The sequence below is a fragment of the Lampetra fluviatilis genome, chromosome 54, assembly GCF_964198595.1.
Source record: "Lampetra fluviatilis chromosome 54, kcLamFluv1.1, whole genome shotgun sequence".
Lineage (NCBI taxonomy): Eukaryota > Metazoa > Chordata > Hyperoartia > Petromyzontiformes > Petromyzontidae > Lampetra > Lampetra fluviatilis.
In genome coordinates this window covers 7369241-7392387 of record NC_136328.1, presented here as the reverse complement: position 1 = coordinate 7392387, position 23147 = coordinate 7369241, and the positions used below count along the sequence as shown (strand labels likewise).

Below are 23147 nucleotides of genomic sequence, written 5' to 3'. Positions count from 1 at the left end.
TCACACTAACACAGCTACCTCGCGCGCCATCCTCGAGTTTACTGCTCGGCGATCTCCCATTAACATGCTAATCTCTCACATTAACATGCTCATCTCTCACATTAACATGCTCATCTCCAGAGGTGGGACAAAGTCATTGTTATGCAAGTCCAAGTCGAGTCGCAAGTCATCAAATTCATGACTCGAGTCTGACTCGAGTCCAAGTCACATGACTCGAGTCCACATCTCAGAGGTGGGACAAAGTCATTGTTATGCAAGTCCAAGTCGAGTCGCAAGTCATCAAATTCATGACTCGAGTCTGACTCGAGTCCAAGTCACATGACTCGAGTCCACATCTCAGAGGTGGGACAAAGTCATTGTTATGCAAGTCCAAGTCGAGTCGCAAGTCATCAAATTCATGACTCGAGTCTGACTCGAGTCCAAGTCACATGACTCGAGTCCACACCTCTGCTCATCTCTCACATTGACATGCTCATCTCTCACATTAACATAGCCACATTGGCACGCTTGCTGTGGAGGATGCTCGGCGATCTTACATTAACATGCTAATTTTTACCTGGCAGCCCTTTGATTGGTGGAAAACCCACCACCGCCGCAGTCGCTGCCCACCACTTACATTAACATTTGGCTGCTGACATTTGGGCTACGCCCATTGAAAACCTTCATAAACAGTTTGCCTTTAGAAGGTAACCCCCCTTTTCCTGATGATGACCGCTTGTGTTGCGATCGAAACGTCGTAGTTTTTATTTTTATTTATTTGAACCTATCTACGTGACTTTACCGAAAGACCCAACAATGAGTGTAATGATGTTTCCACTGGCGGAGCCAGTGGGGAGTACGTGCCCCCCCAATGATCCGATCGAAATCCCTAATTTCGATTGGGTCATTGGGGTTTATTAGTAATAAATCGGCATTTTGCGACCCCCACTGCCACCGTGTAGCATATTATGTGCCAGGGACTCTATGAGATGATAGGACAATAGTCTGAGTCCATAATTGGCAATAAGTAACGGCGAAGCGTTTATAAGCGACTCAGAATTGCGCGCAGTTGCGTCTACAGCACACGACTTCCCTGAAGGCATCAACAGCTTCAGCGAGCGCGATGCCGATCACACAACGCGGCTCGAATTCGACCCTCGATCGATGACTGCACCATCGCCGCACACGCGTCGAATAGAAAGCAAGGGGCAAGTCCTTACTTACGAACAACTCCTTACTTACGAACAACTCCTTACTTACTAACAACTCCTCTATAATTTTTTCATCGCTGGAGGAGTTGCCCCCACCCTACCTGAAAATCCTGGCTCCGCCATTGAGTGTATCATGTACTGTATCTAATATTTGACACTGAAATCAAGCATAGCTACTTTTTATTGTTAGCACGAGCGTGGTTGCCGTTCGCCGGACTGGGTTACAGCCTTTGGAGCGGTTTCGCCGGATCGGCCCGGGTCTGTCGGCTAATGTTGGAAGCAGCAGCCGGATAATCAGGCTGTGCCGGATAATCGATGATCAACCGTACTAGCTCCCAACATAGCATGTTAGAGCTCTTGATTATCAACCCTAATAGTTGTGGTGGTGGTGGGTGGTGGTGGCTGGGGGGTTCTAGGGCTATCAGAATAATATTCTCAACCCCTTCGTGGGGAGGTGTTTCTAAACTTTAACTTTTCATTTCCGCTTGATTGTGTTGCTTTCTGCTCTATAATCAACCACCTACAGACTATTAAAGAGCCACAATTCACAAACTAATGTTTATAAACGCAATAACAAATATTAATTATACATTTGTATCTATGAAAACGACGAAGCTATCCGTCACTAATTACTCGGTAAGGCAAGGGAATGGATGGCGAGTTTTGTTCTGTTTGTCGCCAAGGTTGGGCGGTGCGTTACGGCATCTTGGTAATGACTAAGTAATGACATCGCCCCCTGGTGTTGGTGTTCTAACCACGTCCAAACGGCTAAACAGCAAAACGATGACACGAAAATTGTGTGGGCCAAACCCTTGATCTTATCGCAGAGTGGGAATGAAAGGAAAAATAAGTATTTTTTAAAAATAACATTTTTAAAAACACGCTTTAATGAAATGTACCGTACTAGTAATGGGAGAATTCCACGACTCCAGGAAATGGCCCTGAAGCTTGCCATAACGTAAGGGACCGTGGGCAATTACAGCCAACGTCAGTTGACCGTGGACAATTAGACCCAAGCCGAAACATACGTATAAAAAATAATGTTAAAAAAAATATTAAAATTTTTATGATAGAATATAGTATTGTCATCAGTATGACATAAGTATACCAAGTTTGCAGTCGATACCACATTGGGAAGTGGGTTAAAATTGAGTTACAAGATTTGAGGAAAAAACGACAACAGACAGAGTGAGTTAAAAGAAAGCGTGTAATAAATAGAATATGTATTTATTTTTAAACACGCTTTAATGAAATGTACTGTCCGAGCTGCCCCTCCCCCCGCCCCTCGGCGTGGCTCCCCGAGGCTTGCCGTGACGTAAGGGACCACGTGGTGATTTACAAGCAACGTGAGTTGAGCGTGGACAATTAGAGCCGTAAAAAAGATTGTTTAAATATATATTTTTCATTTTCAATGATAGAATATAGTATTTTCATCAGTATGACATATATATATACCAAGTTTGTCGATACGACATTGGGAATACGGTTGAAATTGAGTTACAAGATTTTAGGATACGACAACACACAAAGTTAAATAAAAGTGCGTAAAATGTTTAAAAATAAGTTTCGGACTTTTTATTATATAATATAGTCTTGTCATCAGTATGACATTGCTATTTCAAGTTTGCAGTCGATAGCACAGTGGGAAGTGGGTAAAATTTTAGTTATAAGATTTTTTTTGAGGATGAGTTAAATAAAAGCGTGTAATAATAATAATCAAATATCCAGCTTCTATTGCATCCATGCGTGTCGCGTCTCTTCCTTTTCTTTGGATCTCCGTCTCAGTTTTGTCATAATTTACGCAAATACAATTTTGCTGCAACCAATATTTCACCAATCGTAACGACGCAGACAAGCACAGCTTTCGCAGACTCAACAGGCCACAGCACATTCCAAGATGTTGGATGCATAAATGAAGATTATAAATTGGACGTCAGTTATTGGGAAGCTTTGGATCAAGACCGAGATTTTGCAAGAGTGGGATGACTTGCAGGCATCTTAAAATTGGTGGGAACCAATATTGGTCTCAAGAGGCTTGTTGAAGAGGCGAAGGGCCCCAATGCAGAAACTTTTACTGGTAGGAACGAAGTGGACCAAACCACCAATAGATTATATCGTCCGTCCGTCCGTCCGTGTATCAACATCGCCCCCTACTGCAAAACACTTGGCAGGACCCTACAAAAACCTTTTGACTCAGTGGGGCTTTCCAAGTGTAATAATACATTATGTTTATATTCTTTGGTTATTCGTTCCTACCAGCCCACCCCGCAGGGTCCTGTTCCAATGGGCAACAGGTACATCAGGAATCGGCAATCAAAGAGGTGAGTTCTGAAGTTGTGAGAGCGAGTGGAACTTACCAACAGTGCCCTCGAACCTGGAGGGATGCAGATCAAATGGAAGGGGAATTGGAGGGACAGATATTAATGGGAGTGGATAGTGGAACATTTAATCCTCGGATATCTGTTTGAATGGTAATCAGTGGAAGAGGGAGACTTTGATTTAGTTTTATTTATTCAGAAGACGAATTGTATTTGGACAAAAGGTGAGAGTCTAGGTCAGTGGTTCTTAACCTTCACTGCAGCCTGCATCCGTTTGGTTCTCAATCGTAAAAAATGTAAGTTAATAAATATATAGGTTTGATGAAACAAAGTAAGCTGTATCTTCTTGGTTCTTTCGGTAAAGTCACGTAGAAGGGAAATAATAAAATAAAAAAAATAAAACATAATAAAATAATTCTCACGACGTTTCGGCCACAATGCAAGCAGCCGTCCTCAGGTGGAGAACAGGTCTGTCGGAAAGACAGCGTCTGAATGAACACCACCAGGCTTGGCAGCGTATATTTAAGCTGAGTTGGAGGGTGAAGAGCGCCTTGACAAAGGAATTTTCATATCAAGAGGAATTTAGCATATTTATGGGAAATGCAGATATGGGATTATTCACTACTTGTGGGATGCGTAGGAGGTAGGCGGGGGGTTTCAAAGTCATATTATGCCCGTGCATTATGCAGGATTAGCAGCATCAAAGGGAGGGAGTAGGGTTAGCATTAATAAAGGGAAGGAATGTTAATAGTATGGAGCTGCAGCAACTAAACCACCACGTAAAAAACTAAAATATAAACTACATCAGTATCATCAGTATACTAAATATACTCTCCAATAAGCTGAGCTACTAACAGTAAGTCATACATTACAATTCTATGTCGCAAAAAATATATCATATGCCTCCAGCTAAACTTTTTTCTCTTACATCACACGGGTCTACCTCGTACTATATACTGCCATTGACAAACCCAACCTTAAATTATATACTGTATTACTATACACCACCCTATACCTTAGACTATATATTGTAATATTACACTATGTATTATTCTACCCACCCTACTGTATACCACACTGCAGTATATTCACTATACAATTACGATACTATATATTACCTTATACATTATATTAAACATTACACTTTTATACTATTATTATACAATCTGCTATACACAGCCCTTCCCCACCCCTCACCCAGCCCCACTCTCCCCACACAGCCCCACCCTTCCCACCCAGTCCCTCCCCACCCTCCCCTCCACAACCAGCCCCTCCCCACCCAGCCCCTCCCTGCACGACGGACGGACACAATAATCCCCTGTGGGCTGATGTAACCAGGAGGTTCCTGCCAGCATAAGTGCTGTGTACTGAGTCTATTAACGCGATCCGAGAGCCGTGGTGATGAGGTGGTATTAATTGCAGGGGTGTTATGATGGTGAACAAAAACAGGGGGGGGGGGATAGCCAACTCATCTTATATTGTGTGTCCTGCGGGGCTGGAGTTATTCAGGTTTCTAATTCAGCTTTCTGATTGTTGTTGTTACGAGTTATCTTGATGTCCTGAGAGTCTTGGGTTTTTGGGGGGGAGATTTGTCTGGCACTTCGCGGTGAGGCAGGAGCGTTGTACTTTTCTCACAGCCTCCGGTCCCCTGCAGTTGTGGCCAGAGGTGAGGGCGGGTGATGAATGGCCAAGTTTACGAGGCGCTCTCATAGTCCGCATCCTTCGTAGTTGACCCATCACACCCCATGTGCAGCCACTGATTAGGGGGGGGGCGGGGGGGGCTGGCTGTCGAGGTGCCCTGGGGTTAAAGTAAACTATACAACTCAGCTCAACACGTGGCAGGCTTTCGCGAGCAATATTCATAATAAAGGTTATTGGGTTAGATCGCGTGAGTATGAATGTTGTGTCGTAACCCTCCACCATCGGACACAGCCAGTAAGGTTTGTCACGTATACAAACGCGCCAATTAGTTACCACTTTAGTCCACCGGTGTGTTGGAGAGTAAATCCACAACGATTACAATTTGAGGACGACGCGTCGCAGGTAATTACAGCCAGCATCATGCCAGAATGGCAAATCGCCCAATTCTGGCAAAGCGCCCGATTGCAATTACATCCAGCATCATCGGGCGATTTGCCATTCTGCCATTCTGGCAAATCGCCCGATGATTCTGAACACATTTATAACTTATTCGATCTAACCCATAAACCTTTACTATGAATATAAAAACTAAATAATTTTTTATTGTACCAGGTAAGACCCCACTGAGCTATATAGCCCTTTTTCAGAAGCGACCTGGCCACAAAGTGACTTATCACGTGGATATTTATAGCGGCCAAAAACGCATTCATCAAAATGTGGAGGGAAAAACCGGAGGATCCGGAGAAAAATCCACGCGACCACGGGGTGAACATGCAAACACCAGATATACAGCAGGCGTCAGGTTCGGGATTGAACCCACGACTACCTTACTCACGTCAACCTGTATGCCAGGCGAGGTAGTTAACATCTCGCCACCGCGGCACCCCCCACATCCACTATACATGTCGATGCCCCATCTAGACATCTTGCAAGGGATTGTTGGCCATTCTAAACTCTTTCGGCTTCATCCAGCTTAGGGGCCGTCCATAAATGACGTCACGCACCTAGGTCAGACATTTGTGACGATGTGTGACGAAGGGGGGGGGGTTTGAGAAATAAATGTTTTCTCCTAAAACAGAGCGCAGCGCCACATTAAATGCGGACTACAATGACAATAGTTTAAAGCCATTTGAAGCATGTTTTATTTGGGGGGAGGGCAGAGCTTTGTGACGTCATATTTGAGGGGGGTCTGATTTTTTGTGACGCCGTGTGACTAAGGGGGGGGGGGGGGTAAAAAATCGTCCAAAATCGCGTGACGTCATTTATCGACGGCCCCTTATCCAAATGTCCACTCACTCTGGCGGACTCACTTTAGCCCCGGCGTGCCCTCGCAGCGGTTTCAACAATTTAACCGACTGCCATGGATCCAGGGTTTTCTTTGATCATTCACTGGTTCTCGTTAATGTCCCTCTGCCCCTCCTGCTCTGTCCACTAAGCACAGCATTTCATTCTGCAAAATTACTTCCCATTCCCCTGACGTCTATCAGAGAAGTCCCGTCCCATTCTCCCCTTGCTCACGAGTGCCACTTCCCTGCTGACTCGGCTCCTCTGTTCTCTCAAACATCTTTGTTCATCCGGCTCCCCTCCGAACTCGTTGGATCTCCTCCAGGGCCGGATTAAGGTTCTTGTAGGCCAGTGGTTCTTAACCTGGGTTCGATCGAACCCCAGGGGTTCGGTGAGTCAGTCTCAGGGGTTCGGCGGAGGTTAAGACACACACCCGACTCATATGATTGTGCACCAGTAAAAAATATACCTATGTTTTTAATTTTAAAAAATCATATTTTATTTTTACAATTAAGAAGGGTTCGGTGAATGCGCATATGAACTGGTGGGGTTCGGTACCTCCAAAAAGGTTAAGAACCACTGTTGTAGGCCCTATGCACTTCCGTTTCGTAGGCCTTGTTGAGTGATAACTATACACAGTCGGTGCTGCTGCCCCATGGTTACTTCCACAGCAGTCACTCGCTTGCTTCACGCGAACTTCAAATTGTGAATGGAAGCGTTCCTTTTCGAGGCTAAAGTTGATTAAAAAAACTGTCTCCGATCAATCATAGGACAACAACGCCGCTTTGTTTTCCCTTGCACTACTGTCTATTGAGAATGAGATTGTGTGATAAACACCATTTAAAGATGTAATTGATCATTTTGAAATGAAAAAAAATGTCAAAAGGTTCAACTGCAGTGTTAATTTCTCTCACCTTATGAAGGGGACTAGAGGTCACGAGGGGTAATGACAGGTTAAGGGACAGACAGGGGAATGATCTGGCGTCTTCGGGGTCGTCGCTGTCAAGTGGACGTATCTTCAATAAAAGAACCCTCACAAGACCGCGTCTCTGGAGTCGTTACACAAATGTAAATATTATTATTGATACAAAAAATAAGAATAGGTTTAACCTTTTCTGGCAATAAAGCAGGTTTAACATGTTCAAACACCAAATAGATACCTTTTTCAAGGTATCAAATCGGCATTAACCTACTTGTCTTTGAAACCGATTGGCCTGATACAGGCGAAAAAGGTCCCATAGATATTATTTTACAGGGAGGAACAATGTTCCACACTGCCCACCAGGGATTATTTAGCTGTCTGTCTGTCTGACTGTTTGTCTGTCGTACATAATATATAATACACACAGCTCTTTGATTGGTGGAGACCTTACAAACAGCTCTTTGATTGGTGGAGACCTACTGCCGGGTACGGAGAGGGGAGGTGCCTAAGGGAGGAGGGTCAGGGGAGGGGCCTAAGGAAGGGGGGAGTCAGGAGAGGGGCCTAAGGATATGGGGGGGGGGGGTGCTCAGGGGAGGGGCCTAACACAAGGGGGGTCAGGGGAGGGGCCTAAGGAAGGGGGGAGTCAGGAGAGGGGCCTGAGGGGGGGGGGGGTCAGGGGAGGGGCCTGAGGGGGGGGGGGGTCAGGGGAGGGGCCTGAGGGGGGGGTCAGCGGAGGGGCCTGAGGGAGGGGGGGTCAGGGGAGGGGCTTAAGGATATGGGGGGGGGTGCTCAGGGGAGGGGCCTAACAGAAGGGGGGTTAGGGGAGGGGCCTAAGGGAAGGGGGGTCAGGGGAGGGGCCTGAGGATAAGGGGGGGGGGGTGGTCAGGGGAGGGGCTTAAGGGAAAGGGGGTCAGGGGAGGGGCCTAAGGGAGGGGGGGGCGATAGTTCAGGGGGCTGTCTGCCTGGCTACCTAAAGTCAAGTTATCTTGTATACATACAGGTAGGAACAACAGGTTCCACACTGCCCACCAGGGATTATTTGTCTGTCTGTCGTGCACGAATGCGCTGTCCAACCAAGTTCCTACCTGCCCACTCCGAAGGAACGTGTTTTATCATTATCAGAGTGTGCAGGTGGTGGAACTAAACAAGGGGGAACCAGGTGGCAGAGGGACCCAGGCACAGGAAATGCTCCATTTCAATCGTTGCACCTGGGTCAAATGCAATCCACATTGCCACTGGAGTTGAGGCTTTTCATTGTCTAAGTTGTGCACACTTAAGCGGTGTGCTTTTGCTAAGTTGTCCCCACTTGAAGAAGGACGCTTGTGTTGCGCCCGAAACGTCGTGATTTAATTCATTTTAATTTTTTACCTACGTGACTTTACCGAAAAAACCAAAGAGTATGAATCCTTGCAGTCACGAAAACTTCAAATCTAGAAATCGTGCACCCAATTCTGACGGAAAGGACAGTCATTGCGTACAAGAGTTACCGGTCCTATATATGATATAGACGCCCACAATTGGAAGAATTAAGTGCGACCCTTGAACATGTTAACTGACAACTTTATTGTAATTCAAACGAGAACAACAACAAAAAGCAAAGCCACACTCCTGTAGCAATGAAGCCTTTAAACTGCAAGAGGCCATTTCATGTAAGAAGTTAATCTGTTCAATGCGCTGTAACGTTATATGGTCCCAACAGGTTTCTCTCTTAATGCTGCATCTTGGAGCTGCAGCGGGGAAGAAAAAAGTGTCAATGTTGTAACAAAGCATATTGCACAATACAATTAAGTACTTTAATGTAGATGTATAACACGACGTAAAGAGATAAGTCAAGGGCTCACCTGATAATAGAGCATCGGGAAATCAAATCTTTGGATGTGTAAACTGAGGAAAGAATGGAATTCCTTCCCCATCAGTCATGCTAGCCAATGAGTATACCCAACTATAATGTTCGTGATCGCGTATAATTATTTATAGAGTAAAAATGTAACCTTGTATGAAACAACAAACCTGAATATGTGTCTTGGCCTGGCTGGATGATAAGTTTGTACCTGTTGAAACGTAATATTTTAGTAAGATTTATAGTAAAAACTTCAATGTCTCGATACATTTTCACATGGTAAAAAAATAATGAGATCCAACAGTGTTTGGAGAGTTAGTACGTAATTTCATTGCCATAATGTGGCTTGCTTTGAACCACATCCGAACGTGGCACGGCAGGTGCAGGCACCCATTACATCGCTGGAAGATTAAAACCAGCTGACATTGAATCAACTGAACTGAACAATTTTTTTATTTTACCTGGTAAGGCCCACTAAGCTATATTGCTCTTTTTCAGAAGCAACTTGGTAACAAATGGTAGCTTAACGAAGTGGCTTATCACATGAAACATTTATTTAGCTAAATACTCTGAACGGATCTTTTTAAATGTGGAGGGGGAAACCGGAGGGCCAGGAGAAACATCCACGGGTCCCCGGGGAGAACATGCAAATTCCAAATATACAAGCGTCAGTGTCGGAATAAAACCCGCGACCTCCTGCATACCAGACGAGGTACTGAACATCTCGCCCCCGTGGCTATCAAGCCTAACAGTGGAACACCCTCGTCCAAAAATGCCCGAATTGCTCATTCCCTGGCAGCATGATCAAGACAAATGGCAACATCACTTGCGTAGCCCCCAACTGGCCCACCAACCCCAACATCGGCGTAAAATGTTTGCTCGGTACTTGGCCATACGAAAGATGAATGTCAATCCCCTTCAGAGATCATCACATTCTCAACCCTCAAAGGCTAATCAATAACATCGATAGGTATGTATTACACTACTTATCCTATATGATTCACCAAAACAAAAATCGATTATGTTCAATTTAAGAATCAATATTTTTTATATATAGTCACATGGTTTGCTGCCTTATGTATTATTTTAACATCCTAAAAGTAAATGAGCCTATAATTAGCATTTAATTGACACTTGCCTACTAAATTGTAAACATTCTGTTTCAATCCACTACTGGATGAAAGCCTCACCACATGCTGGTCAATGTGGGTCGAGCGGCGGTGCTCAGGACCAGTTCAGACGTCGCTCGCGAACGACTTTAGCCACGGGCAGAAATTCAACTCTAGTAGCCAGCATCTTGCTGTGGTTCGCAAAACCACTGCACGCTGCTCCGCCACTGCCTACTAGATTGGGACATTCAGACTTCAGTGTTACCCCTGGGGAGCCATAATGCGGCAGATCTCTGAAAGCTACGAACAGCTGAGCCTTGACAGTGCATGAAATGCATGACCACCATGCGCGATAGGTGTTATAGGCTTATATCGCTGCGGGGCAGTGTAGCAACATCCATGCCGTACATCTATACTCATCCACGTCTGTGCTCCTCTGCTTCACGAACCCACCGCTGAAATGCGAAATGACCCTGGCAACCAGCACGGCGTTGGGGGGAGGCGCCAGTCCAAACGGTGGCTTCACAAGAATGGGCCGCACGCGCACGTCACGTCGCCTCTTGGATCCCGATGGCACCCACCGTGTAACATCGTAAGAGCGCACGGCAACAGCGCACACACCTGTGAAGCGAGACGAGGACACGCCGTGCATCTGCCGAGTGCTGGGCGATGCCAACGGCGTCTGGAAGGTCGAGGGGTAGTTGCTCTTTGCAATCCTCCTGAACTGCGAGCCCTCAGGCCTGCCCTGGCTGCTCGACCAGTCGGAAGAACACACTGGACCTGAACACATTCCTGGGTGTCTTCCGAGCCTGCAATGTTAACCACATGTGAAAGTAAAATGTTAAAAACTACAAAGTGTTTTTTTTATTTCACCAGGTAAGGCCCACAGAGCTACGTAGCTCTTTTGTCAGAAGCGATCTGGCCACAAATGATAAGCTCAACGAAGTGGCATATCTCGTGGAAATGTATATCTGCCAAATACTGTAAATGCGTGATGTTGATTCTAAATATGGAGGGAAAAACCAGAGGACCTGGAGTAAAATCCACGCGACCACAAGAAGAGAGAGACACGCAAACTCTAAATATACAGCAGGCGTCAGGGTCGGGATCGAACCCACGACCTCCTGCATACCAAGCGAGGTAGTTAACATCTCCTAGCGACCATGGCGCTTCACAGACGGATCTTGCACGCACACTCGGATTGTTTCTCGCGATTTCCAACGTGTGTTTTCAAGAGTGTTCCAATGGTAATGTTAGCTTCATCGAGCCGCAATAATTAGACGACGTTCATCGTCTTGGCCGGCAAGCCGAATCCTTTTAACGCTGGTTTGGGTTCGGCAAGTTTTGTGCAACCCCTTTAATCAATGTGGCTCGGTTTTAACTCAGGTAATTCCATCATAGCAAGACAACTTTACATTGAAATGTAATTCACGTTGGATAATTTCTGAGAGTTGTGACAGAGGCAACGCACTCACCGTCTCAACCTGAGTTGGAAAGTGTTTACAAAGCCTGTGAAGCCTATCAAGCTTAGTCCCAAGCGTCTTCTTAAAGCAGGGGGCTCAGGAACCTTTTCCCTACTGAGGGCTGAATCAGACTTTCAAAAAACCTTTGGCAGGTGACACGTTAACACAAATTCACTTCCGTCACTGCAAGGTTATTTCGCAGTAACAGAAGTCGCTTGAGATTGCCCAATGTCTTAACTTCCCGATTTACTTGGGAGTGCGACGAGTCGCATCTTTGACCGAGCTTACGCCATTCCTATGGTACCGAAAGTAATTCTCGTCTCTGGATCCTGTTTTAGATCGTTGTGGGCACTGTGCCCTGTTTAATTCTTGAAGGAAATAGTGGTGTATATATATTTTTTATAAATAAACTTGCATGATGTGCAGGTCTTGAGTGGTGGAGTCAAAACAAAGGAATATTTCAATCGTGTTATGTTTTGATTCGTTTCGACTTGAATACATGTGGTGACACAGCGCCGACTGCTGTACAGCAGCAGCAACTGCAGGTGGACACAGCGCACACGCCGTTGAGCATAGACACGGGTGTACCGGCAGGGCGGAGGAACTGGGACAAGGGTCACTGTAGACCTTATACGGAGGCCCCTGGAACCCTCTGGTGGGTTCCAGAAGGGAGGCGCGGTGAGGGCGGAGCCAAGCCACGCCGAGGGGAATAAAAGCAGCGGAGAGCGAGAGCTTCGGGCTGTCGGTTCTGGGAGTGGACTCGTCTCGTCGTCGCTGTCGCCGTCGACGCCTTCGTCGCTGCCGCCTTCGCCCGATCATTACGCGGCCGGACAGTAGTTGGCTGTCTCGGTCGTTGCCGTCGGTGGAACGCGGATAGGGTCATGTTCGGGCCGGGCAGTAGGGCAGCGTGGTCGCGAGAGAGGGGGCCGGAGTTGGTAGAGTTGAACGAGATAATAAAGAGAGACGGTGCCTCCAGCAACCATCACGTCTCCGACGGAGTGTGTGCGCCGCATGCCACACGCGTGCCTCGGGAAAGGAGGACACTGCATATGTATGAGACAAAGAATAATATATTACCTCATCGTGCTTTGACTTTGCATTTGAGATGGTGTTCCTGTCAAATAGATAAAATAATTACAGTTAACAAAACTTAAATATTTCGGTGTTGAAAGTGAATCATTTTACAGCCATTTTTAAATCCACTGCTGGATGAAGGGCTGGTCAATGCGGGTTTAAGGCAGGGAGTATAATCATGGAAGCATAGAAGTATATAACAGTAGATTTTGCTACATGGTCCTTTTCAAATCATGACAAAGCACAGGCCCTTAGCCGCCTATGACAATCAGGAATGCATGGTGGTCACCTAACCAAGCACATTCCAGGATTAAGTCTACCTTAGCTTCTGGGATGTGACGACATCTGGATAATACCAGGGTACTTTAGTCAGAGGCCTCAAGAGGCAGCATTGACATTTTAATGTACCAATCTAGTCGGCGAGCAGTGGAGCGGTGGTACTGGTGCAGTGGATATTGAACTGCTTCATGAAGTCAGTGACCTGCGTTCAGCTGTTCTTAATTCGTTTGGCTTATGTCGTGCAAATATTATGACAGTTTAAAGTGATTTAGCCATTGAGGTATTTTGAGTTATTTCATGTTTAAGTGTGCTAAGCCTCACCCATCTTGCCCTGTGCTGGAGGGTTCCTCATCGATACTCGGCAAGACCCTGAAGGTGTCCGTGGCGTGGATAGCATGGCATTCTGCCAAACAATGTCGGGCTGACCATCAACACAACACTATTCACTCGGATATGAATGGACCAAAAAAAGTGGTCAACGAAATATACATTCCATTGAATCAGCACAATTATAATCAAACTTTGATGTTGTATTTATATGGGAAAAAATTAAAGAAAAGTGTTGAGTTTCTTGAGAGGCGTACCGGTGAAGGCCTAGCCCGTGTTCCCTTGGCACTACCACAGTTTCCTCCTTCAGGACTGGGAGAGTGCAAACGTAGTTTAGTTATTTAACACCATAGTCTTTGAAAGACTGAACATTCTTTGATAATTCTTTAATCAGGTGTGGCCAAAACGGTTTATCTGATATCACAAAATGTTCTTGACCTGCTTAAGTGTCAGACTTCTAATGATAATAATTTACATTTATTTGGAAGGCACCTTCCACTAATGTCTCAAGGCACCCTAATACATTGAGAGCAGTGTCTTTCAATGATGCATGTGCATACAAAAGTGGAAGGAACTCAAACAATTAAAATGTTTACTTTTCTCCGGTGGTAAATCCATGCTGGCCTCTTGGTAATGCTTATTTATCGAAAAGCAGTCCAAGGTCAAGTACACGAATAACATGTTGCACCAAAAGGATACTTTAAATATATAGTTTTTCCCAATATTTATTGTGCAACTGGTGTCATGTCATGAGATGAATGTGGATCTTTTGGAGAGCACAACCCTTTATGTTGGAGAACAGCCCACATAAGTGGATAACAGAGCACCTTCTGAATTCCCTGCCAGTAACCTCTGGTCCGCAGAGTAAGGGGGCAGCACTTTCCCATCCGGCCTCCCACCGAGAACAATGTTCATCAGATGACAGTAAAACCGATATTGTTAATACTCAGCGCTGGAATTTAGTCCAATTAGGTGCAGGACGAAGTTGGAATGCGATGATCTTTGTGCGAGGTCATTTGTGATCGGGCTTAGACCATCAACTCATTACACTTGTGAACCTAGTTTAATCACACCTGGCGTGCCTGGATTTAAACTAATTTTTTCAGTGGCGCCAGCTCATCGCACTAACCTCAGTCATCCGGCCATCTCAGAGGTCATTGACTATTATTATTAGTGTCAACATATTATATTTCGTGGCTCAGGGGGAAATTAACACAGATATGAACTGCAGTGACCGTAGCTGATGAGAAATCAAGTACTTCAAAGCAAAGCCATGTGTGAACAACTCACGTGTTTGAGAAGGATCTTTTATTCCGACAAAATGGAGACACAGCACCGTGAATGTGTTGAGGTGTCACTGAAAATGAAGACATTTTCACCATTTTGGTTAAGGCTGAAGCCAAATGATCTCTCTTTCAAACTAATGTTCACAACAAGGTATCTTCACTAATTATATTGATTTGAAGCTTTCGTGACTGCAGGAATCCATACTCTTTGGTTCTTTCGGTAAAGTCACGTAGGTATAAAATAAAATAAATCACGACGTTTCGGGCGAAACACATCAGGTGGGAAAGCTCACCTGATGACGGACGCTTGTGTTGCGCCCGAAACGTCGTGATTTATTTTATACCTACGTGACTTTACCGAAAGAACCAAAGAGTACGAATTATATTGTTCATGATGGTGATTTAACACGTGGGCTTTCACGACTAATATTTTGTTTCATAATTGATTTTGGGTCAGAGTGCATGAGTGAAACACCAATTGTGTGGTACACCCTCCTCCACCCAACACAGCCAAATAGATATTTTGTTTTACCCTCCCTTTTGGAGGCATGCTGATACATAACATCAGTCCCAAGACTAAAGGGGATGATAATGCTGTTTGGCATTTGAGTAATGCTGGTTTCAACTGTCAGCGAGACGGTGTAGCTAATTGTTAAAAGTTTGTAGACTGCTCATCAACATATCAACGTGCTAAAGCAATAATACATTGGTGCGTTTGTTCACGTTACAACTTTGTTCGGTTGTGATCTGACCCAAAACTCAATTGTGAATGAATAAAAAAACTACACCACTGAGAGAAACTGATTGGTGAAGGTGGAGAGTAAAAATACAAGGGCACAGAAGTACTGTAGAGTACAACAATGGACTATGCTGGTCTGCCCTCTGCTGCCAACCAGGTCATTCAAGTGTGTCATGGGATGCCGACTACAGTATTTTAGATTCTTGGTTCTTTCGGTAAAGTAACGTAGAAGGGAAATAATAAAATAATAAAAGTATAAAACAATAAAATTCTCACGACGTTTCGACTGCAACACGATTTTATTGTTTTCTAATTTCATTATTTTGTTATTTCCCTTCTACGTGACTTTACCGAAAGAACCAAGAATATGAATCCCTGCAGTCACGAAAGCTTTAAATCAAAATACAGTATTTTACTTGACTAATCCTGCTACTTACCAAGCCCTGGCATGGCAGATGGTGCAAAACTGCGTTGTCTGTTTCCTGTTGTATTCAAGCTGAAACACAAATGTACAAAGTTAAAGGAGAATACGGTATATCTTCTTTCATATGGTGGGGAGCTCAAGTTGATTTTTGTTTAACCAGGTGAGAACTCAAGAGAACAGGAAAGTTGTAATTCGCAAGAATGACCTGGATCACAAATAAAAATGAAAAGCAAAAACAACTATAACACAAGGAATCGCAAGTTTGCTTGAGCATTCATTTTATACCAGTCATAGTACAATTACCAAAGCTACAGAAACATTAAACAGACATAAAGGGACCATTGTACCTACATGTGAACAGACAAGGATATGTGTCAACTGGAGAGTTGATCTGCAATGTTTATTTGTTAATATTGAGGTTGGTGCTTGAGCCATTAGGATTGCTCCAGAAGTAGCGCGGTAATTATCTGAAATTCTGCCATTTGCTGGTATAAGCGGGCAGTAGAATTACGATGCAGTCCATAGTTTTAGATTGGTGACCGCCATCACACTTTGGGCTACTCTTTATTGTCCACTGCTGTAGTAAATAGCTCCGTCTGCCGTGTAATGTATATTTAAAAATAAAACGAACATTGACAAGGGTGTTTCAATTAGAGACAAGTTATATTTCAGGGAGTATACGTTGGCATCCACGTGACGGAGTATTTCCCCACATCATCATCAGCCAATATCAATTCACTGTCGAATTAAAACCATTCCACGCCATGCCCTATGGGCCTGCACTACCACAATGCATCCTACTGATATACGCATGAGTGATATCTTAACTGGTCTTAAAACACCGCAATTCTCCCACACTGATCATTTTGAAGTATGGTAAAAAAAAAAACTCCATGGTGAGGAGGCCTTCATCTAGCAGTGTTAAGAAAGGACAAAATTGATTAATTATATTGGTGCCTATAATAAATTGTATTTAACATAGGGCAATATGTATCAAGATACCATTGTACAATTACATATTAATAAATAATCACACAATTTGGATATAAAAACCAATAAGGTATTTTGCATAATGATTGTTGATAAATTACATTTGCAAGTGCAAAAAGTTATTAGAAACCAGTTTGAACATTATAAATAATGTTATTTGGGAAATTGCAGCTTGCACGGTCATTCCAAAGGTGTGACTTGTAAAATTCATACCAACCTTAAACCAAACATTGCAGGGGAACCCTAAAAAAATCAGAAGATTCAGAATTAGAATGTGTCACTTTACACTTTACCAAATGAATGCATGTAAATCTATTAATACATTGCAATAAATGTTGCGATTGTAATGGTGCTTACTCTTGCCATTTGTGCGGCATTTCTCAGCTCTGCATTCTCTCTCCTAAGCATGGCACATTCCCTAACACACAAAGTTTAAGGCATATGGTGGTGTTTGTTAATTTGGCACCAGTTATTAATACATGTGTTTAATGTGCGCTATGCATGAAATAATGCATCAATTCACCAATAAAAACTACTTATTGCACCCCCAAATACATGCATACAATTTCGGATTTATATATATTTATGCAAACGTTATAGATGTATGTTCAACTTCTTTCGCAACGTACGTAGCCAACCGTGCTAATTGGAGGTATGAGGAAGGATAACAAACTAAACACAAAAGTGTTATGACAATTATCTAACATTACACTTAGCCTAATGGAAAAAACAAACAAACTAAAACATATAAGACACAAAAAAATACAAATTCAGGTAAAAAAGAGACCGCATCATCATTTAATTAAAACAGGGGTGGGCCACCGATAGCGCATGGGCCATATCTGGCCTATGAATTAATATTGAGCCAGAGGGCCGCCGTCCACGCGGGCGTCCGAAGAAGCGATGGATGGACCGAATAAAGGAAGACATGAAGACGGTCAACGCATCCCCTGAAGATGCCCTGGACCGAGCCAAATGGAGAAGACAATGCCGAAAAGCGGACCCTGCGCCACAGCGGGAACAACGCTAGGAAGAAGAAGAAGAATTAATGTTGTATGGCCTACGGCTACGAGGCCTATCACTTTGAAAAGGCCCACAAAACATTATTTGTTCATCGCTGCATCTTGCGGACGCTAATGTGATACTAGAGGGGAATATTTTAACCTGTTCACAGCGGTTGTGATTATAATTTCATTGAGCTCAGCCTCTTTTGTTACTGTGGCATAGGTGATCCCGAATTATTTATGTTGTATCATTGGGTAACGTTAACACGTGTATCACTGTGTAATCCACCAAAGGTATTTAAGTCCTATTCGACCCTCGGTAAGGAAAATGTTCCTCGCCCGTTTTAATACAGTAGAACCTCGGAGATCGAACGCACCAGAACTCGAACAAATTGGTGTTAGAATGATATTTCCGAACATTTTTTTGCCCCGGAAACCGAACGAAATTCGGAGGTCGAACGGGCAATCGCGACTTGAAAGAACCTGTACACGGCTGAGACGCGTATGGCCAGCGTCATGATGCTTGCCCAGACAAAGTTTTTACCGTGTGAGAGGCTCAGTTAACACATAGCTCTCACGCGGGTGCAGACTCGCAAAACATCGTTCCTTAACTTTTTCGTAAATTTCCTTTATTTTAGTGTTTTTTGGTGTTCATCCATACACAATGTCTCCTAAGGTTAGTGGTAGTGATACGCCAATGATAATGCAATGTGTCATTTTCGAAACATCCTAAAACGGAGGCAGAAACAAACCTCTTTAGATACGTTTTTAGTCAGAATGAGCTCAAGTGACTCAGTTAGCGGCAGAAAAGAAGCACAAAAGAGAAAGAACTCTAGAAGGGCAGTCACCCGACGTTATTATGGAAGGGGACTCCCCTTCCAAACAATAACACCACCACCTCCTCCTCCTCACCACCTTTCACTCAAGCCATCAACTCTCCTTACTACAGGTAAAGTGAAGTTCAATGTTCATTTATTACATATATTTATTGTTTCTTGTTTTTTTTTATGATTTTATGCATTTAATTACTGTAAACGTCGTGTAAACATGCTTTATAGAGATATTTCTTGTGTCTGGAACCAATTAATGTCATTTACATTAATTCTTACGGGGAAAATTAATTCGGTGTTCGAAGAAATCGGTGTTCGAATGGCCTTCTGGAACGAATTAAGTTCGATCTCCGGGGTACCACTGTACTTTTACTTTAACGACCACTCGTCAGTACAGGTCTATGCAAAGACGCCGCCTTCGTTAGTCGTAATACGCATCTCATGATGCTATGGCTGCAAAGTTTGGTCGTACAGGTTATGTATATCGTTTATTGTTAAATGGCAATCACAGTTCCTATGATCACTGTTACATTGTTTTTATAGCTTTATTTTGGTGATTTCGAAAAGGTTCTGGTTTAGCAAAATTGGTTTGTTGTAGTACAGCATTAGACTGATAACTTTAATCTAAATTGTCTTATGGTGGTTATTGTTTTACTTGCATCCAACTGGGATTTTTGCACACATCGTTGATATATGGTGCTTTTTTTGGAAGACTTTGCCGTTTTTTTCCTGGATTTTTCTGTTGCGCGTAGTCACTTTAAGATGTTTCTTGTTCATGTTTTTGTTTGTTGCGGTTGCACCCGATTCAAGAGCCGAATGGCTCACAGGGCTATACCTAATACATGAACTGAACTGCTAATGTAATGCTCATTGTAGTGTGTGCTAAAAGGATGCAGTTACTTCACAAGTAAGTTGGCAACTCTGTTTCACTGACACGAAGGTGATGTACTGCTTACCTTCCCATTTCCTGTATTTTATTGGTCATTTGCGTTTGTGCAACTTCCAATCTTGACATCTGAAGAAACACCCACTGTCCTGGTTACGCATTTTTTTAAATATCAGAGATGTAAAGTAGTGTTACACCCGTGTCGGATAATGCGGTTATGCTGTATAGCTCACTAGTGTGTTTTCAGGTTGTATTGCGTTTGTTCAACCATGGCATGTGGAGCGAAACGTCGAACACCATGCTGAACAACGCGCGGCACAACACAAAAGCACGTCGGAGAGCTGTATGTAGCAATAGGGTATTTATTATTTAAACAAAGTCAATGTTACCTTCTGTTTTTGGTGAATGAAAAGTTTACACCTTTGAGTTTTCTGAAATGCCATTATCTACATGTAAAAAACAAGAACATGTTCAAGGTGGTTTAATATTTACGAGCTTGTGGAGAATCAAGCATGCTTCACGCACAAAAGTGCACGCAGTGACACGTCACACACCGCCTGCCATTACTCGCGTGCGGCAACAAGTATCAACTCAACAGTCGTTGTTGTTGTTGTCAGACCTCTTGAAAAGATGACATTCATCCAAGGTTGGTTGCCGGCTCTTAAAAGTCAAACAAAGTGGGTGGGGTAGAACAGCTGGCTACCCAACTTTTATACAATGGGATGGAAGCCAATCGCTTATGTCCCCTCAACCAGTTTCGTTCGCCCCACAAGCTTACTCAACATGGGGCCCCATGGATATTGCCGTCCATCGCAATCTCACAATCATTCCCCACCCCTCCCCTACATGGTATTTTAAAAATGTATATTCATACTTGCGTAACTTGCATCAGACATGTTTTGACTGTGTCTGCTGGGTCCATAAAAAACAATCTTTCTTTTTCTGCCATCTGTTTAGAGAAAAAAAATACGATGATTAACAGACGCATTTATAAGTAAAATCTATACAGTTTAATAGAGCTTTATAAAGTATGTAAACGCATCATGTCATGTATTATCATCCATTTAACTTATATATTAACTGTTAACTACTTCGTGCAATGCATTAACATGTTTTAAGTACATATTTACTCATTAGCAGTTACACTTACAAAAAAATGTATACCATATAGTATGGATTTATAAAGCGTTGAAATTTATAAATCAGTGTATTATAATTTTTTTTTAAATAAAATATATATCATACTCCGTATTTTCACCAAGTTGTCTTTGTCATCACTACCTCTTTTTCTTAAACATGAGCACCAGGGATACAAAGGCGGCTGGGTAAGGTGTTAGCCAGACTACCCCTTCGTGTGCTGTATCAACCTTTATTTGGGTACTTGCTAACAGGACCTGCCCCCACCAGAGATTAAACAAGCGATCTTTGTTGTGTTTGTATGGCTGTGCATTTATTTTCATCAATTACCTTGTTAGAGACAATAATTTTTTTGCAAGCTGCGTCACAGATGCCGCATTTGTCCACTGTAACTGCAAAATTGAAAATAAATGCGAGCTTAATGCATGTACTCATTTTATAACATTTAATCTATGTCACTCTTGCAAAACGGGCAATGTTGCTTCATGTACTTGAATGGGTTTACTTACTCTCTTGGCTAAAGGAGAATCTTTCTTAAAATTAATATAAGCAGCAAAAACAATGATTATTAGTTATGCGCTGTGGCAAATAGGGGTTTAACAATTAACCCTCACAGCAATTCAATAAGTGTTTGAGATTTAAATAAATCATCTTATAGATTTATTTTTATTGGTAAACGTGATTCATTGGATCTATGCATTGAAAATAAATCTTTTGTCACACATGAAATGTGATGCATGGATGAAGAACCTAAGTTCAACTTAAATAAGAACATGTTTTTCTTAACTGTATTTTCCCTCCACATTATCTTGATTGTGCTATCGGTGTAGTAACGAGAATAAAAATTCGTCTAATCTCTCGTAGGGCAGTGCAACCCTGCGTGTTAAGAGAACGGTCCACAGAAGTGGACATCACAGAATTACTTCTGACATCCAATCAGAGGATGCCTTCTTCTTTGTTGCTCTGCCTTAATGGCAGGTCCTGGGCTCCCATGGTCTCCAACCCTTCTCTGTTTTCTGCTTGTCATTTCCACGTATCGTCATTATTTCAGCTCCTCCAACAAACAAACAAACGCTTGGCCGTCCTCTTAAGTTACCCTGCCCTTCTTGTGTTATATCATTCATTAAACTATCCCCTTGTAGAATGTGTCCAATACAGTTTCTTATTTCTCCTTTCTGATGACCTCCATTATCATTCTCTCTTTGATATTCAAGATTCATTAATTGGTCTTTATAGAGGCTTTTATGAAAAAAATATCGAAGTTAACACATTGTCATATAAATTATTATTTAAATTTGTATTACATGTTTAATATTGATTAAAAAATGCGCCGTATTACAGGTGGCTTAGTGGTAACAAGCGGCTCGCAATTGAAAGGAGTTCAAATCCGGGGTTGGCGGTTGACTACCATTCCTGCAGCAATGATAAAAAGAGTACCACTTTGTGGAGTAATAAAAATGTATACATTGTCATACATTTTGACAACCCTTAGTACGTTTCTATGAATAAACACATGTCATGAGCAAAACCTTTGCTGTTGCAGTTATGACAGATGATGTGCCCACAGTTGGCGAGAATAAAACTGCAGCCATTGGGCTCTGGTTGCAGGAAGCAGACGTTGCAGTGGACCCAGTCTGCCATGATTGGACCCAATAACTCCAAGCACACAGGGGCTGTGAAGGAGCAACAACAGCATTACGCACACAGCAGCATAAAATATGAATATTGATGACAAGTTGGAGTACGCCGCCCCCTACCGTTGTTGCAGGCGTAAGTAGGCATTGAGGGAAGGGAACAGCTTGACAGTTAAATTTCGATTTAAAGCTTTCGTGACTGCAGGGATTAATCTTCTTGGTTCTTTCGGTAAAGTCACGTAGAAGGGAAGTAATAAAATAATAAAAATAACGTCGTGAGAATTGTTTTATTATGTTTTATTTTTATTATTTTATTACTTCCCTTCTACGTGACTTTACCGAAAGAACCAAGAAGCTTGACAGTTGTTTCCAGTTCAATTAATTATATTAATCTGATCTAAGGACCGAGTCATTTCCCACAGCATTTGTTCTGTTCCGATACTTGGATTGAAAATCGAGCCGTAAACATAACATTTATGTGCTATGAAGGATCATTGCCTGACATGCCGTATATATATATTAACTTTTAAGGCCACAGTGTTATTGACGAATGTTGTTGAGTTATTGTTATCTGTGCTTGTACAACATTTTCAACAAACTAACATAAAATAATATCATCATTGGACCTCCTTTGCCAGTACCAAAATTTAATAATAGGGTTTTCCCCCTTTTTTCTGGCAACAAAACTGAAACCTTTTTTGCAAGGATTCATGTCTGCATTAACCACAATACTTGCAGTCAAGATGCAAACAAAAAACACACTGATATTA

The 23147-nt window shown here is 43.0% G+C and overlaps 1 protein-coding gene across 1 annotated transcript; it reads right to left on the bottom strand.

The window, feature by feature from the left end:
- Nucleotides 1-9196: 9196 nt before the first annotated feature.
- LOC144949495 (E3 ubiquitin-protein ligase RNF212B-like) lies at nt 9197-22384 on the bottom strand. Its single transcript, XM_078879420.1, has 15 exons — nt 22273-22384; nt 21074-21135; nt 20481-20555; nt 19996-20052; nt 19677-19735; nt 17244-17304; nt 17104-17129; nt 15910-15968; nt 14738-14804; nt 13705-13759; nt 13442-13541; nt 12845-12881; nt 10926-11113; nt 9366-9406; nt 9197-9239 (listed from the first exon to the last, which is right to left on the bottom strand). Exons 1-15 carry the CDS (start codon nt 22382-22384, stop codon nt 9219-9221), a joined length of 1020 nt encoding a protein of 339 aa, XP_078735546.1. The 3' UTR covers nt 9197-9218.
- Nucleotides 22385-23147: the final 763 nt, after the last annotated feature.